At 45.6% G+C, this 15,462-nt stretch overlaps 1 protein-coding gene across 10 annotated transcripts in view; it reads left to right on the top strand.

Moving 5' to 3' along the window:
- Positions 1 to 15,462, top strand: part of GLYR1 (glyoxylate reductase 1 homolog) — a 63,871-nt gene that overhangs the window by 34,050 nt on the left and 14,359 nt on the right. For 3 of the 10 annotated variants that reach the window (XM_061473868.1, XM_061473870.1, XM_061473861.1), the window contains 9 exons: positions 325 to 396; positions 1,996 to 2,078; positions 3,413 to 3,467; positions 4,000 to 4,080; positions 6,799 to 6,894; positions 8,707 to 8,805; positions 9,287 to 9,400; positions 10,117 to 10,166; positions 10,670 to 10,796. In XM_061473868.1, the coding sequence (XP_061329852.1) occupies positions 325 to 396; positions 1,996 to 2,078; positions 3,413 to 3,467; positions 4,000 to 4,080; positions 6,799 to 6,894; positions 8,707 to 8,805; positions 9,287 to 9,400; positions 10,117 to 10,166; positions 10,670 to 10,796 (777 nt within the window). Of the gene's footprint in view, positions 1 to 324; positions 397 to 1,995; positions 2,079 to 3,412; positions 3,468 to 3,999; positions 4,081 to 6,798; positions 6,895 to 8,706; positions 8,806 to 9,286; positions 9,401 to 10,116; positions 10,167 to 10,669; positions 10,797 to 11,355; positions 12,246 to 15,462 lie in introns of those variants that run through there. The other 7 variants (XM_061473862.1, XM_061473873.1, XR_009746973.1 and 4 more) reach the window with 6 other exon arrangements.

The following is a 15,462-nucleotide window of genomic DNA, read 5'->3' as shown; positions in this document are numbered from 1 at the left end:
ATGTCCCAGGTTTTGAAGCAGCAGGGTCTGCACATTTCCCTGAAATTTACATCTTGTGAATTTCCAAATCCTGTGATTTGTATGAAGGCTGTTTTGTGAGACAATATCAAAACAAGAATAAGGACAATTCATTTGGTTAGGATGGAGAGTAAGGCCCTTTAACAAATTAGGACTAAATATTTTTCTTCTACTAGCATGTGATTTAAAAGACATGGACATAGCAGAATACTTAGAACTTAAATAGTTTTCATGTGTGACTGAGAGAGAGATCTCTTTCCAGTGTTTGACTTCTAATGATTCCACTGCTATCTTTCCACAATGTAGGAAGAAGAATTTAAATGGCTTTTACAAGAAGAGGTCCATGTTGTTTTGAAGCAGCTGCAGGATATTTTGAAGGTAAGGTTTAATTTGCTTCATCTGTTTTTTTGTATTGTGGGTTTGTTTGCTCTCCCATGTGAGGACGGGTGGTAGATTTCTCCTGAAGGAAAAAATTCTTGGTAGAGGGTGCACAGAAACATCCCTCCTGCATGTCTAGTGCTGTCTCAAGTGTTTGCTTACCCTCTGATCTTGAGGATTCCGTAAAGCTGGTTTCCCCTAGATTGCTCTGTTCTTGTTCCTCTTTGCTGAGAGCTGCTTTGAAAAGGCACATGGAGGCAGCCAGACCTGCCTGCCAGGCATTTGCATGAGATGGGAATATCTTCTATAACAGAGAATCTGGATCTGCCTGTAACTCTGTCATGTGATGGTGGAAACAAGCATGATAGCCTTTAGCTGACAAGCTACTACTTGTGCAGTAATTTATAGCATGCACTTCATAACCATCCTTCACTTGCTATACCCAATATTCCTGCTTCTGTGCTGCTACCTGCCCCTTTCAGAGGTGTGATGTGTTCAGCTGAACCAGGACTGCAGCGCCTTTCATCCAACCTGAGCCTGGGCTGCTGAGTATAGCTTTTTCCAGGCAGGGGGGTGGTGAACTGGCCAAAGGGGATTGTGTGCACAAGAGCTCACTGCTGTCCTGCTAGGTTAGTTTCCGACAGACCCAGCTTCTTCATGCCCTGAGGTTTTTGAGGGGGTTCCTGGTTGATGCCAGAGCAGGGACAAAAATGTGGAGGTAAGGGGGGTGGGTGCCAGGAGAGGTCAGAGTGCTGTAGTGCCAACCCAGGATGTGACTCAGTAGCAGGTGACAATAGCCTGCAGTATCTCTATCTGTAGTGTCTGTTTTGAAGAATTTGTTAGAGATTTAAGGGTAAAGTGCGATTGAAGGATAGCTGTCCACTAAGGAGGGCTGGGTTTCACCCTTCCCAGGTGGGTAAGGGACCAATGGTTCTTGTACTGTGCAGCCCAGAGCAGGTAGCATGATGAGAAAGGGCCACTGCCATGGCCCTGAGGGCATGCAGGGCTGGGCTGGGCTATGCAGAGTGACAGCTGAAGCATGGGATTTACAAGGCCTTTTGCCATGGGCTGCATGCACTGAGCTTTCTCCTGGTCTGCACCTGTCATAGAATCCCAGCCTGGTTTGGGTTGAAGGGACCTTAAAGGTCATCCAGTTCCAACCCCCTGCCATGGTCAGGGACACCTTCCACTAGGCCAGGTTGCTTCAAGCCCTGTCCAACCTGGCCTTGAACGCTTCCAGGGATGAGGCAGCCACAGCTTCTCTGGGCAGCCTGTGTCAGCACCTCAGCACCCTCACAGGGAAGAACTTCTGCCTAAGATCTCATCTCAATCTCCTCTCTCTGTCAGGTGAAAGCCATTCCCCTTGTCCTGTTCCTTCAGGCTCTTGTCAAAAGCCCCTCTCCAGCTTTCTTGTATGTCCTACAGGAGGATGAGGTAAAATCCATGTGTTGTGCTAGCTGGATTGTAGGAGGCTTGCAAAGATGATTGCTCTTCATTTGGCCACTTGCTGGCATCTGCGTTTCTTCTCTTTGTCCCTGGCTTGAGGTGTGCTGGGCCCCAGTGAATACTCCAGCACTTACTGTGTCCTCTCTCTGGCAGGAGGCTTCTCAGTGCTTTGCCCTGCCTGCCAGTGGCTTGGGAGGAGCTGTCAAGCAGGAGAACTTTGTGCTGAGCACATCCAGGTAAGTGGTCATGGTCAGTGGGTTTCTGCTGATCTGCCAGACCGCTTGGTGGGGGCTGTCCTTGTGCTGGGGGCTCTCCTCTGTGGTGCAGGGTGCTGTTCCTCTATCATCCGATGCAAAGGTCTACAGCACCCGAAGAGTAAAGGGGTTTTATTTAATACAAGTTTTTGCCTTAAGGAAAACAAGACTCTTCTGGCAGGTTAACAGTCTGTAGCTGTGTTTCAGGGCTGCCTTAGCCAGACTTGTGCCATTTCCTACCAACACCTCTAACATAGTCATTGGTTACCAACCACTCACTGGTGGGCTGCATCAGTGTGCTGTTGTCAGCAGTTTTGCCAAGAGGTGTTTTCCTGATTCTGTGTGTAGGGAGTTGCAATTAAAAGACCTGAATTCTGCTCTTGGCTCAGTTTTTGACTCTGACTGTGGACAAATCTTACCTCTGTCCTAATCTCCCTAAAATAGCAGTAAGAAAGGTATTTTGCACAAAGCAAACTGAGATCTGGTGTGGAAGGTGCTTATAGAAGTGCAGTTCTTCTGAAGTAGCTGTCCATTTTTTGATCTTCAGCATAAGCCTTGGTCTGAATAGCTGCACTCTGGCAGATGTTGCAAGCAAAGTAGTACACCTTAGTCCTTAGAAACAGAGTGGTGAACATTTTATAGAATGATGCAGTGATTCTGTTTTGGGTTTGAAGGTTCCATTCTTTAGATATTAAAGTTGATTTTAGTATTCATTCGTTATTGTTGCAGGGTGGATCTTAGTTGATATCAAGAGTCTCTGTCCTAGTGTATTAAAATTTAAGGTGTGGCTAAACTGAGTTCTTGAAGGCCCTTGGTGCTTCAGTCTTCCCCCATTGTTCGTTGTAGATGTAAGCCCTCTTGCAGAACCTTTCAAAAGGTTTGGGGTTTGGGTTTTTTTTGGTTTGTGTTTTTTTTTTTTTTCTTGTTTGTGCGTGCAACTTTCAACTCCCATATGAGCCACCTAGCACTCCAGTGTCTGTAAGTAATCTTAATATCTTGTGTTTGTGCCTGCTAGAGCTGTTTGTAACAGCAACCAAATTCTTGATAGATAATACATGAAATAAGGATAGGATCAGAAATAAATATAATGTTTTAGTCAGGGCAGTTAGAGTGAGGTGGCTCAAAAAGAACATGACAGCAGCTGGCCACAAGCCAAGGTCTCAGGACATGAAAGCGTGTGTGTGGTTCATCTGCATAATCCAGCTGACCCCTGGGGGTCAGCTATATGGGACAGGCAGGGGTGGCATTAGATTGATATTCAATATGTCTCTTGCCTCCTATGACTAGTGTTGCCCAGATCTTTCTTCTCATTTCAGCACAGACCAGGTGAAAGGAGTGTTGACACTACAGGGAGATGCACTATGTCAAGCTGTGAGTACTTGCAGTGTTTCTTGCTTTAAACCACCATCAATGGGTGGGAGTCATCCTTTTCACACTTCGATGACCTCAAGATAGAGGCCATTCTTACTATGCTTTATCAGTGATCAATAAGTATTCTTTATCAGTCTTCCCTAATGGGCCTTAAATCCTTAATGTTTCAGCAACTGCTGAAATTTATTAAGATCCAGCATTAACACCACCCTACCCCCACTCTGTGGTGAGTGGTGGAGGCGACTTCTGTGGGGATTCCTGGCTTTTACTGCCTTTGTTTAATATCACATTTCCTCATGGGCCTTATGAGATGAGTTTGTGTGGCCTGCCTAGGGCATGATTCACTAAATGCCTTTCAACTTGCCCTTTGTATTAACACCTTCCTGTAGGAGGACTGAGGTTCTGGCCATGCCAGGGCAGCGGAAAACAGCTTGCCAAGATTGTCTGGGAGACAGAACAGAGGGGGACTGGCAGTCTTCATGCTCTTTATGTGGGGATTGCTTGCTTTCATGCGTTTATTTCTTTCTTCAAGGACATTAGTCTGAAAATGCCCAGAAATAATCAGCTCTTGCACTTTGCATTTCGGGAAGACAAGCAGTGGAAATTGCAGCAGGTACTGTTAACTTTAGATGTCTACCCGTCTGTGGCATGTGTGCGTTCCAAGCAGTAGCTATAGCCCCTTGCTTTCTGAGAGGGAAGGTTACGTCCATCCTGCATTAACTCCAGTGGTAAAAACTAAGGGAGGAGACAGATGCATTTAAATTCAGTTATGGTGCTGGGAGAGAGGTGGGACCTGCTTGTTCCTGAAACACAAGCGAGCTGAAGGATGTCTGCATAGCAGTCATAATGCTTCAAAAGTTGTGCCTAGGGTGGCTATGAAGTACTGGCCTTGTGTCTGCTTGTAAAACCCAGGGTAGCAGGGCAAAAAGCAACTTTGAGTAGCTTGCTCTCATTCTCTTACAGAAATATTTCTTTAAGCTGAGAATAAACCTCACCACACTGTGCTCTTGTGGCATAGCTAAAGGGCTTCGGCTGCCCAGAACACTGAATCTCTTTCCCCCCGTTTTGCTGGGAAATACTTGATTTCAGGACCTGATCTTGAAGATGTAGTTTCCTGCAGCTATTTTGTTGTAGCTGAGTAGGTTGGAGAAAGATGTATTCCACATGCTTCACTATGGCTCAGATTTTTCTAGGTGATTAGTGCATTTGGTATTGAGTTCTGTTTCCAGTAACTGCATTGGTAGTGGAGTGAAACCCCTACCAGGTAACTTTGTAGAAATCTAGAAAATCGAAATGTTAATGCCAAGCACGACTGGGTTTGTTTATGCTTCACAACAAGTCAAGGAAGTTTCTGTGATAACACTCATAGAATCATAGAATAATTAGGGTTGGAAAGGACCTTAAGATCTCATCTAGTTCCAACCCCCCTGCCGTGGGCAGGGACACCTTACGCTAAATCATATCACCCAAGGCCTCGTCCAACCTGGTCTTGAACACTGCCAGAGATAGAGCATTCACAACCTCCCTGGGCAACCTATTCTGGTGTCTCACCACCCTAACGGCAAAGAATTTCCTTCTTATATCCAATCTAAACTTCCCCTGTTTAAGTTTTAACCCGTTACCCCTTGTCCTATCACTACAGTCCCTAATGAAGAGTCCCTCCCCAGCATCCTTATAGGCCCCCTTCAGATACTGGAAGGCTGCTATGAGATCTCCAAGCAGCCTTCTCTTCTCCAGGCTGAACAGCCCCAATTTCCTCAGCCCGTCCTGTTTTATGGCTGGTTTCTATTGCTGCCTGGTTGATAGGCTTCTACCAGCTTTTATGGAAAATACCTTCCTGTATTTACTTGCAAGTGTTGTGTTCTAATATTGTTCAGATGTGTAGTGTTAGTAGTGCCTGAAGGGCTTCTGTGCAGAAGCATTTACCATGATTATGTGGTGATCTTTGTCCTCTGAATTAAAAATTAGTATCTTGAAGTATTGTGAGTTTTCTTCCCTTAGTGAGTGGTGCCAGTTGAAGTTTTGTTCCTCTGTGCAAAGTAAAGCCATTGGTAATAAACTGTACTATAGGCACATTTCTGAGGAACACAGGTGCAGGCACACAAGTTTTGAGAAACTTGATTAGAAAATAGCAAAATCAAGGTGGAGTAAGAATGAAGCAAATCCTTATAATAGCAGGATTGTCACTGCTGAGTTGAGTAACAGGAACTATGTAGCTTGCTCAGAAGCATCTGAAAGATATAAAGGCTGGAGGTGATGTTTGGAGATGCCATAGACCTACTTGGTACCTGCAGAATATCTTTGCAGTTTGGCAGTGGACATTATCATCTCTTTCTTCTCTCTGTAGCTTCCAGAGCCTTACGCTTCGTAAGAGCATCCCTGAGCTCTAGATGAGGAGGAACCAGTACGCAGATCTATGGCAGGGAGGCCTCTATAAGGCTCAGCTGTGATCTAGGGGTGCTGGGAAGCAGTGTAGATGTATCGCGCTACAAATACCCCAAGCTGTGTTATCCATCTTCCAGCAGCCACTTCTCATACAGGCTTCCCTGCTTGCCTTTTCCATTTATTGCACAATCTCATCTACCCTTTTTCAATTTTCGTGCTGCTGCTTGGAACTGAGCACAAGTCACTTTCTCCCAGGGCCATTTTTTTCTTTCCTCTGGTTTGTCCTTGCTCCCGTGAAAGCAGTGGGATAACCTATTAATCTTGCTTTGGTAATGTCTCCTGGCTACAAGTGGTCTTGCTTGACAGCGACTTGAGCCAGCTGTGTCCTCAGCCTGGTCAAGTGCCACACAAGTGGCATGATGGCAGCCTCTTGATGCTGGACATAACTCTCAATCTCAACAACTGTAGTTTACATATATATTGGAAATCTGTGTTTGTTGCTCACTGTTGCTGCTATTGATGTAATTTGTCATTGGTTTTAGCTGCAATAATTCTTGAAAAAGAAATCATTATGCATGTTGTTGGACCTGACTGCTCACCATCAACAGTGAGAATTTCTATCTGAGCAGTCATGATCAGAGTCCTCCCAGGATGAGAGTGCATGATGTCAGTGTTTCTTCAGAGCAGCAGCAATATTTTTATTGACAATGCAGGTTGTAGCTATCAGACTGTTATGCATCTCCAGTCCTTGAGTGAAGAACCCAGTAATGCAGCTGGGCATCAGTGGCAGACTTGTGTTAATGAGTGTCTGGTACTTAGACAGAAATGGCCTTAACATTTGAGAAGTCACCATCTTCTTAGGGCCAATTAGATAATCAGGGAAACCTCTACTTCCTACTGTGAATCAGAGTGTTTCCTTAAGAGGACTGTGTTTGTACCTTTGCAGATCCAGGATGCTAGAAATCACGTTAACCAAGCTATTTACCTGCTTATGAACAGAGATGTAAACTACCAGTTCAAAACAGGCTCGGAGGTGCTCAAGGTGAGGAGGAAGCATTCTCTACTTGTGTGGTTTCTTCCCTCCATTTGCTGTTTCAAAGACAGTCTATGTACATTACTGTCTTGAGTCTTGTACTGGAAACAGATTCCCCAGTTGTACCTGATATGTCAGAGTATCCATGTGTCCTGGGTTATTTTTCTCCTTCCTGGTAGCTGGTGCAGTGCTGTGTTTTCAACTTTAATCTGAGAACAGTGCTGGTAACACACCAGTGTTTTAGTTGTTGCTAAGTAATGCTTACCTTGATCAAGGACTTTTCAGTCTCATGCTCTGCCAGTGAGAAGGCACACAGGAAGACAGGAGGAAGCAGAGACAGGACACTTGACCCAAAGCAGCCAAAGGGGTATGCCATACCACAGCACGTCGTGCCCAGTATATAAACTGGGAGGAGTTACGTGGAAGGCTCACATTGCAGCTCAGATTGGTCTGAGTATCAGTCGGTGGGGGGTGAGCAATTGTCTTGTGCAGCACTTGTGCTTATTGTTTTTTTTCCCCCTTCCCTTTTTAGTTTTATATTCTCCCCCATGTTGTTTCCTTTATCATCATTAGTAGTAGTAGTAGTTTTCTATTATACTTTAGTTAATGGACTGTTTCTATCTCAACCTGTGGGGTTTACATTCTTCCAGTTCTCCTCCCATCGGTCCAAGGGGATGGGGGAAGGGGAGAGTGAGTGGCTGCATGGTGCTGAGTTACTGCATGGGCTTAAACCATGACACCATGTGACCTCATATTTGGTATGAATCTATGCCAGTTTAGCATTAGTAACAGGGCTGTACATCCTGGTGAGTATGAGCAGTCAGTGCTTTGTTGCCAATGATGATAATCTGGAAGCATCTCTCTAGATCTTTTTTGGATTATGTTATTACAGAGCTTATGCTCTTCCCTGTCAGTGTTTATGGCAAGTGAAGACACAAGGTAGTTGTCAAAAGATTGCTGTTAGTATTTGCGACTGACAATTTGAAAGTACTGCTTGCTAGTAGTGTATCTGGTCTGATACAGACCAGCTGCTGAGTGGCAGTAAAGCCCAGCCCTTTGCTTGGAATTGCTTACTGAAGCTACCAGAGCTTCAATTTACTCATTAGAATCCATTACAATATAACATGTGAGAAAGCTAAACCCTTTAGTCTCCACATGGCAAGGGCTGCTAATAGGAAGAAACTAAGAAATAAAACTTTTTTCCTTTTGGGTGGAAGCAGGATGAGAAATTAGTCATAATATAACATGCCTTCATCTTAGCAGTTATGAGCTCTATAAGAGACATGTTGCTTCCCACATTGTTTATGGAAAAGGAAGTCTGCCTGAATAAGCATTTGTGGTTTCTGGCAGGATTGAACTCACGATGAGCTGGTTCTTTTCTCTAGTGCCCTAGCTCATAGATGGTTATGAATGAGGGGGCCCATGCAGCAGTTGTATTCGTGATGTGGGAGTAGGGATAACTAGAACACAGCCTGTTGTTTTTCCTTAATGCTCTTCAGAAGAGCATAATGAATTTGTTGATGCTTCCGTAGCATCAGTAATTGATCTCATGTTCTATTCTTCTAATCAATAGCTGTTCTCTCTTCAGTCCCTGATATTAAAGGCTCCTGCCTGTTTCACAGGTGTCTATGGCAGTGGTAACAGTTAAACTGCATTTATGTGGGAGCCACCCCTTCCCAGTAAGTGCCTGAATTCCTGGAGGTGGGTATTGCTGGTGGTGATTTTTGTAACACTTTGCAAAAGGTTGTAGAATTCTGCAGTATGCTATCTAGAGCTGTCCAGGGACTGCCACTCAGCAGTGTACTGTATGTTTTCTTGTAGCTTATGGATGCTGTGATGTTACAGCTCTCAAGAGCCCGAAATCGGCTTACCACTCCAGCCACTCTAACTCTACCAGAGATTGCCTCCAGTGGTCTCGCAGTAAGTGTGTCGTGGTCTAGCTCTCCATACAGTCTGGTAGCATGCACCAGTTAGGATATTGTGCTGCATCCTGGTGGAAATGAGTTTCCAAGTGTTTCCTGAGGCAGAAAGAGAGCTGAAGTAGGTGAAAACCCTACATTTTCGGCTTCTCTGAATCTTCCTGTAGGAAAACAGATGACTTGGGCATGAAGACTATGTTTCTTAGAGAGTAAGTTCTGTTTTCTTCCCAGGAATCTTGTCTGGGGATGATTTGCCCTTGTGAATGCTACCTCCATCCTCTTTGTCACCATCATGCATACACCATTTCTGTCAAGTGCAGCAAGAGCAGCAAACATTGCATGCAAGCTACCTAGTCTTTGTTTCTTTCCTGTCCTGCTCACTATGTTGTAACTGTAGTATGGCTTAGAAAAAGGTAATGATTTCCCAGCACTAGAAATAATGGTCCTTTAACTGACAAAGAAACTGCTTATTTTCTCACCAGAAAATGTTCACTCCTGCTCTGCCTCCAGACATCCTTGTGAATTTCTATATTAACCTCAATAAGCTGTGCCTGACTGTCTACCAACTTCATGTGCTGCAGCCCGGCACAACCAAGGTGACACCTGCTATCTCTTAAGCTTAATTTATTTACCCTTCCCTATGTACCACTGTGAGGATGCACTGTTACATGGTGCAATGTGGTATGCAGAAGATGATACAGAAATGACTCTACCTGCTGTGAAGTGTCTGTGTTTATATCTGCTGCAGACAGAATACTGACTCTAAATCTAGTCTGGGGCATGGACACTTAACCCAGAAGAAAATATTGGTGCTCTGGAGAAAACCAGTAATTTTTTTTTGGCATTTTTTTGCCAAGTAATGCTTTATCTTACAAAATAATTTATAATTTTGTGTAATTTTGGAAAGGCATAATTGTATTACTGCAGTTTACATTAAAGTAGCATCTTTGGTTTTCTGAACAGTTTTGATGGATACTTTTCTGCTTTACCTGTTGTGTTTGGGTCAGCATGGTATGTTGTGAAAACAGAATTAAACTCTTAAGCTCTATGAAATGCACTCCTCTGTAAGGATATTTGTCCTAAAAGTCTCTTTTGTTTTTCTTCTGGATCTTCTCATCTTACTTTTGTTAGCTAAGATGGACTCGGTGACTGTGTAGATCCCTTTTCATGAAGGGATCAAATGTCATGGATTCCCTATGAATGGAGTATTCAGGCAGATACAGCATAGGCATTTCTTGATGTCAGGCTACTGAAAATGCAAACCTTAAGTGTCCTTTGTTTACAGTGTTAAATGCTTTTCTTTCTCTTCTAGAATGTCAAGCTTGCTGGAGGGTCCATTTTACACAACCCTGGAGCCATATTGTAAGTACAGTCACTACAAGGGCTGTGTAACAGGTGTAGGAGTATGCTGAGGATGAGATTCAAATGGCTGTATGTAGTTTTAATATTAGCGTCTGTTAAATGAAGCAGCTATGCAGTCACTTGATGTAGCTGTGCCTGTGAAAGCGCAGGTGCCCATTAACAGTGCTTCTTTAATGACTTGGTCTTAAAGGCCTGCTCAAAGATGTGACTTTTCGGGATACAGTCCATCTATAACAGTGCCATGAGTTTGTCTAGAGATGAGAGGTGTCCAAAATGAACATTATTGGCATTGCTGTTTGCATTTCTGTCTTTTGTGCTTCTCTGAAAACTGATAAAGTTTCTAACTTAACACTCTTAGTTTGTATTCTCTAACTTTGCCAGTTTTTCTTTTAAATGTAGTAGAAATCATAATAGTCTCCGCTGTGAGAACAGACAACAGTTGATTTTTATGCTCTGTGCTGTTGTGTGCGAAGCTGTGCTCTTTTTTTTTTTCCCCACTCCAGTGAGTTTGGCAACCAGCGGTATGAAGTCAGCCATGTCCATAAAGTGGAATGTGTTGTCCCATGGTTAAATGATGCCCTTGTCTTCTTCACAGTTTCACTGCAGCTTTGCCAGCAACTGAAGGATAAGGTAATGGCCTTAGAAAAAGGGCTTTGTTTTAAACTTTGGGTTTTGAGAGGACCTCGGATCTAAAACTCTGATGTGATGTTATTCGGTACAACTTACATATAAACTGAAAACAGTGATGAGTCAATGTTCTTGGAGCCAGGGAGCTGACTGGCACTGGGTAGCAGACAGCCAGCTGGGCTAAGTGTAGTAGTGTGGCAGAAGTCTTTCCTGAACTAGTGACTAGGTGAGAGCAGGTAGATGCTTTTGTGTCCTCAGTCATGAGACTGATTTTGTGAGAAAATGACAGGTTACAGGAGAGGAGGCATGGAGACCTCAGCAAACTAGATTCCAACAGACTAATGTTCAGTATCAGCATTGCAGCTGAGCTGGCTGCCACCTCGAGCAAGTAACTTTGTGCTCCAAGCCTATTCACTGACAACAGCAGCACATCTGCCTTTCTGCAGTGTAGTGCTGCAGTGTGTAAGACTGTAAAGCTCAATTGTCATGCATGCATTATATGCTCTTTCTGCTGTGGCCCAAAAGATATGGGAACTTACTTGCTTTTCTTCTACCTTTCCAGATCTCTGTTTTCTCCAGTTACTGGAACTACAGGCCATATTAGTTCTCTGTGAAGTCTCCAAGCCTTTACAGCACTTCCAGTGTCTTTGTTTTAAATATGCCAGCTGAGCACAGGTCAGCCTGAAGAGTGCTATGGCTCACTACCTACCCTGTGGCTCTCCGTAGGGTAGGGTCATTGTATCCTGAGACACAGCTTGTTTGGGACTGCTGCATAAGCAGGTCACCGAGCAATGCTTTGTTGTTGGCAAGAGATTGCTTCTGTCTTTGTTCTCACATGCATTGTGTTGCTTACACTTTCCAAGCCTCTGATTAATTACACTAGTCCATTACAGGGGATGGGGAGCTGTGGACTACTCTCACTAACTGTATTTGCACACAGTGCTGAAACTAACTGCTGGGCTGTGAGCTGCCTGGGAAGGGGTGAAGACAGCGTAATTTAACACACCATGAAAAGTGTATTATTTCCTTGCAGTGAAATATGTTCTTGTGATCTGGTCCAGATGTGGTTATGACTAGCCCCAAGCTTCTCCCTCTTCTGTCTGTTCTGTCCATGCTATTGATTCCCCTTTGGGGATAGTCTGTTGGGTTTTGGGTTTTTTTTAAACCTTCTCCTGCCCCCTGGCATTAATGTGATAATATAATTTTTTTCCGACGCACTAGTTTCGCCAATTATTTTTTTCCAGGTTTAGTGTCTTGTTTTCACTGCCAGCCTTTGGAATTGCCTTGATACCTTGAGCACAGCTGTGCAGTCTCACATCCTCTTATTAAACCCAAAGTGAGTAGCACATGGCTATTACAGTTCTACAATTTATTGCCTACCTATGGATGCTACAGTATGTAACTCATCCTTCTCGGCTTTGGAAACTGTAAAATAAAGATAATCAGACCTGCCATGTTCCTGTGGGCTGTCAGTGCTGAGAATGAAAGAGTATCAAAGATTATGTGCTCTCTTACGAGTGAGTGGTTGTTCTTAGTTATGCATGCTAGATTACTATTTGTCTTACTGGGAGGAGAGTAGTGGTCTCTGAGGGCAGAGTTGAGCAGCTCTTTGAAGGCTTGGCCTAGTTTGTGTAGTCTCGGTCCAGTGACACCCAAGTACTGCCTGAAGTACTTTTCAGACTTCCCTTGATGGTCATGTTCAGAAGAGGCTGCAGGTATTGAGGCTGGGTTGGGTTAGCTCATGGAGCTGTTTGTTAAGTGATGAGGAAGCATCACCTGTGTCCTGCTTGGCTCCAGCTAGGTCTGCCCAGCCTGTGTTTCTGGTGGCTTTCCTCACTAAAGTACCTTACCAAGGCGCCTACGTGTGTGCTGAGGTGAAGATTGCAGGCACACCAACCTCCTCGAAACACCAGGATCCTGGTGTTTTCCAAGTGCTGTCGAGAGCACTGTGTTCAAATGGACAAGACACTGAATGTTTGAGCTTGGAAGGGAACCTCTGCAGTCTACCTGTTCCAATTCCCCTGCTTAATCAGGGTCACCCAAAGCTGGTCTCCCAAGACCATATTATATGTATATGCATATATATGTATGTTTTGAATAGATCCAAGGATGGAGACTAAGAGATAGGCATGTTGCTTTGAGGTTTTGAGGGTTTTTTTATGGTTTGGTTTGTTTGGTGCTTTTTTTTTTTTTTTTTTTTTTTTTTGCATAGACCTCTGCTCTGGGCATATGTGGCCTATGTTGTGTGTGATGTTCCTTTCCATCCCTTTGTGAGATTGCGGGGATCCTGACTAGGTTAGTGCCGGCCTTCTTACTGATGCAGCCTCCTTCCCTGAGGACACTTGGTGCTGTGCTTGGTCTAATGCATGCTAATATTACAGGTTGCAGGTGGTAATAGAGCCTGCAAATGAATATCAGGCTGTGACTGATGAATATGTCTGTTAATGACTAATGAAAGATGTAAGTAAGGTAGAGAGGGGGCTGATGCAATAGCAGACTGTCATGGTTTAAGCCCAGTCAGGTAACTCGTTCACTCACTCCCCCCCCTTCTTTCCCTCCCCCTACTTCCGGAGGGATGGAGAGGAGAATCGAAAAGAATGCAACTCCCACGGGTTGAGATAAGAACAGTTTAGTAACTAAGGTATAACACAAATCACTACTGCTACCACCAATGATAATAATGATGAAAGGAAATAAGGGAAGAGAGTACAGCACCTCAGCACCAGCCGACCGATAACTTGCCCCCCTCAGCCCCACCAAGCACCGACTGATACCTCCTCCAACCCTGCAGTCTCACAGCCCTTCCGGCTAACTCCCAGTTACATCCTGGGCATGATGTGCTGTGGTATGGAATACTTCTTTGGTCAGTTTGGGTCAGGTGTCCTGTCTCTGCTTCCTCCCGACTTCCCCTCCTCCCTGGCAGAGCATGAGGCTCACAAAGTCCTTGGCCAAACCAAAACATCGCTATCAGTTCTGTTCCCAGGCCGAAAGTCAAAACACAGCACTGCACCAGCTACCAAGAAGGAGAAAAATGACTGCTACTGCTGAACCCAGGACATTATCCACCCCTTATTCCATACCATTCACCTCATGCTCAGATCCCACATTTTCAATATACCATCACTCTTATCTAAGTGCATAGACCAGTAGCTATAAAGCTGCTGCGTCCATCTGGTCCATGATGCCAGGCTCCATCTCTTGTAACAGTCTTTCAGAGCAGGAGAGACTGTGTGCAGTGCTCACACTCGTGAATAACCTGGGCAATAGTGTCCATTGCTAAATCCACCCCTCGATCATGAGTCCATCTCTATGTTGCATTTCTGCTCTGATGGCCTGAAGTGCCATGGGCCCACCAGGCTCAAAATAATTCACTGTCCCCTTCAGCAGTTTCTGCAGCTTGTTGCTGGGGACTCCACACAGCTGCCTTCCATCTCCGATGCTTCCAAAGCACTGGAAGGGCCCAGTGGACTAGATACTTGCCCATACTGTCCCACACACCCTGCCACTCATGACTGTCCAGCCTTGGGGAAAATCTCTTGGTCTCTCTATATTGTTGTCTAACCCCAGACAAGACCCAAACCTGAGTCTGCTTAACTTTTGAGATCAGACAAAATGGTGGTGGGTTGCACACACTCTGTGTGTGTGCCAACATGCTGATCCCCATCACAATCAGCAGGCAGGTCCCAAGGTTACCTAAAGGCCATTCAAAACCTTCAGAACTCTCAAACGATGCTGCTGTACTTGTCACTGGGGCTGGTGTAGCCGCTGTGCTTGCCGGCTCTCCCACCACCAGCTTCTCTTTTCCTGAGTCCAGCTCTTCCTCCTCTGCCTTGCTGGGAAATGCTGCGTGGTCTCCTGCGTCCTCCTGGGGCTCGGCGGGCGGCTTCCGGGGAATGCTCTCGGCCGTCGCGGGGCTCGGCTCGGCCGCGGAGCTCGGCTCCTCCGCGGGGCTGGGCTCGGCCGCGGGGCTCGGCTCCTCCGCCGCCTTCTCCGTCTGCTCGGCAGCCACCTCCTTCCGCTCCTCGACCTCCCCGGCCTCCTCCACCGGCAGCCGTCCCCTCGCGGCCTCCGGCCCCGCTCCCGCCGCCGCTTGGTCCCCGGGGCCGCTTTCCCGGGCCGGTTCGGCTGCCGCCGGCTCCCGGGGCCGCTCCCCCTCAGCTCCCCGCAGCCTCACGAAGATGGAGAGTAGGGTGAGGGCCAGGACGGTGAAGAGCAGCCGGACGGCCAGGTAAAAGTCCACGGCCACATCCGTCCCGCCCTGCTCCTGGAGCCCACCCGTATTACAAGCCATTGCCATAAAGCACAGTGAGACAAGAACCTTAGCCCAAGTCCCACACTTGATAAACACTAACACAGCAAATACCGGCTCTAAGTAAGTTACAACATTATGAAGCTGTGAGATCAAGAAGAACAACTCTGATACCCAATAAATCAGCATTGTGACGAGTGACTATTAATCCAGTCAAATCTGTCGTTATTTCAACCCTTCGTGCCCCACGTTGGGCGCCAAAAAGAACTGTCATGGTTTAAACCCAGTCAGGTAATTCGTTCGCTCACTCCCCCCCCTTCTTTCCCTCCCCCTACTCCCGGAGGGATGGAGAGGAGAATCGAAAAGAATGCAACTCCCACGGGTTGAGATAAGAACAGTTTAGTAACTAAGGTATAACAC

The sequence above is a fragment of the Pezoporus flaviventris genome, unplaced genomic scaffold (genome assembly GCF_033815535.1).
Source record: "Pezoporus flaviventris isolate CSIRO_AGI_PZ_B2104156 unplaced genomic scaffold, CSIRO_AGI_Pfla_v1 ptg000078l, whole genome shotgun sequence".
Lineage (NCBI taxonomy): Eukaryota > Metazoa > Chordata > Aves > Psittaciformes > Psittacidae > Pezoporus > Pezoporus flaviventris.
The sequence above is the reverse complement of the archived record's forward strand: the minus strand, read 5'-3'. Positions and strand labels throughout refer to the sequence as shown.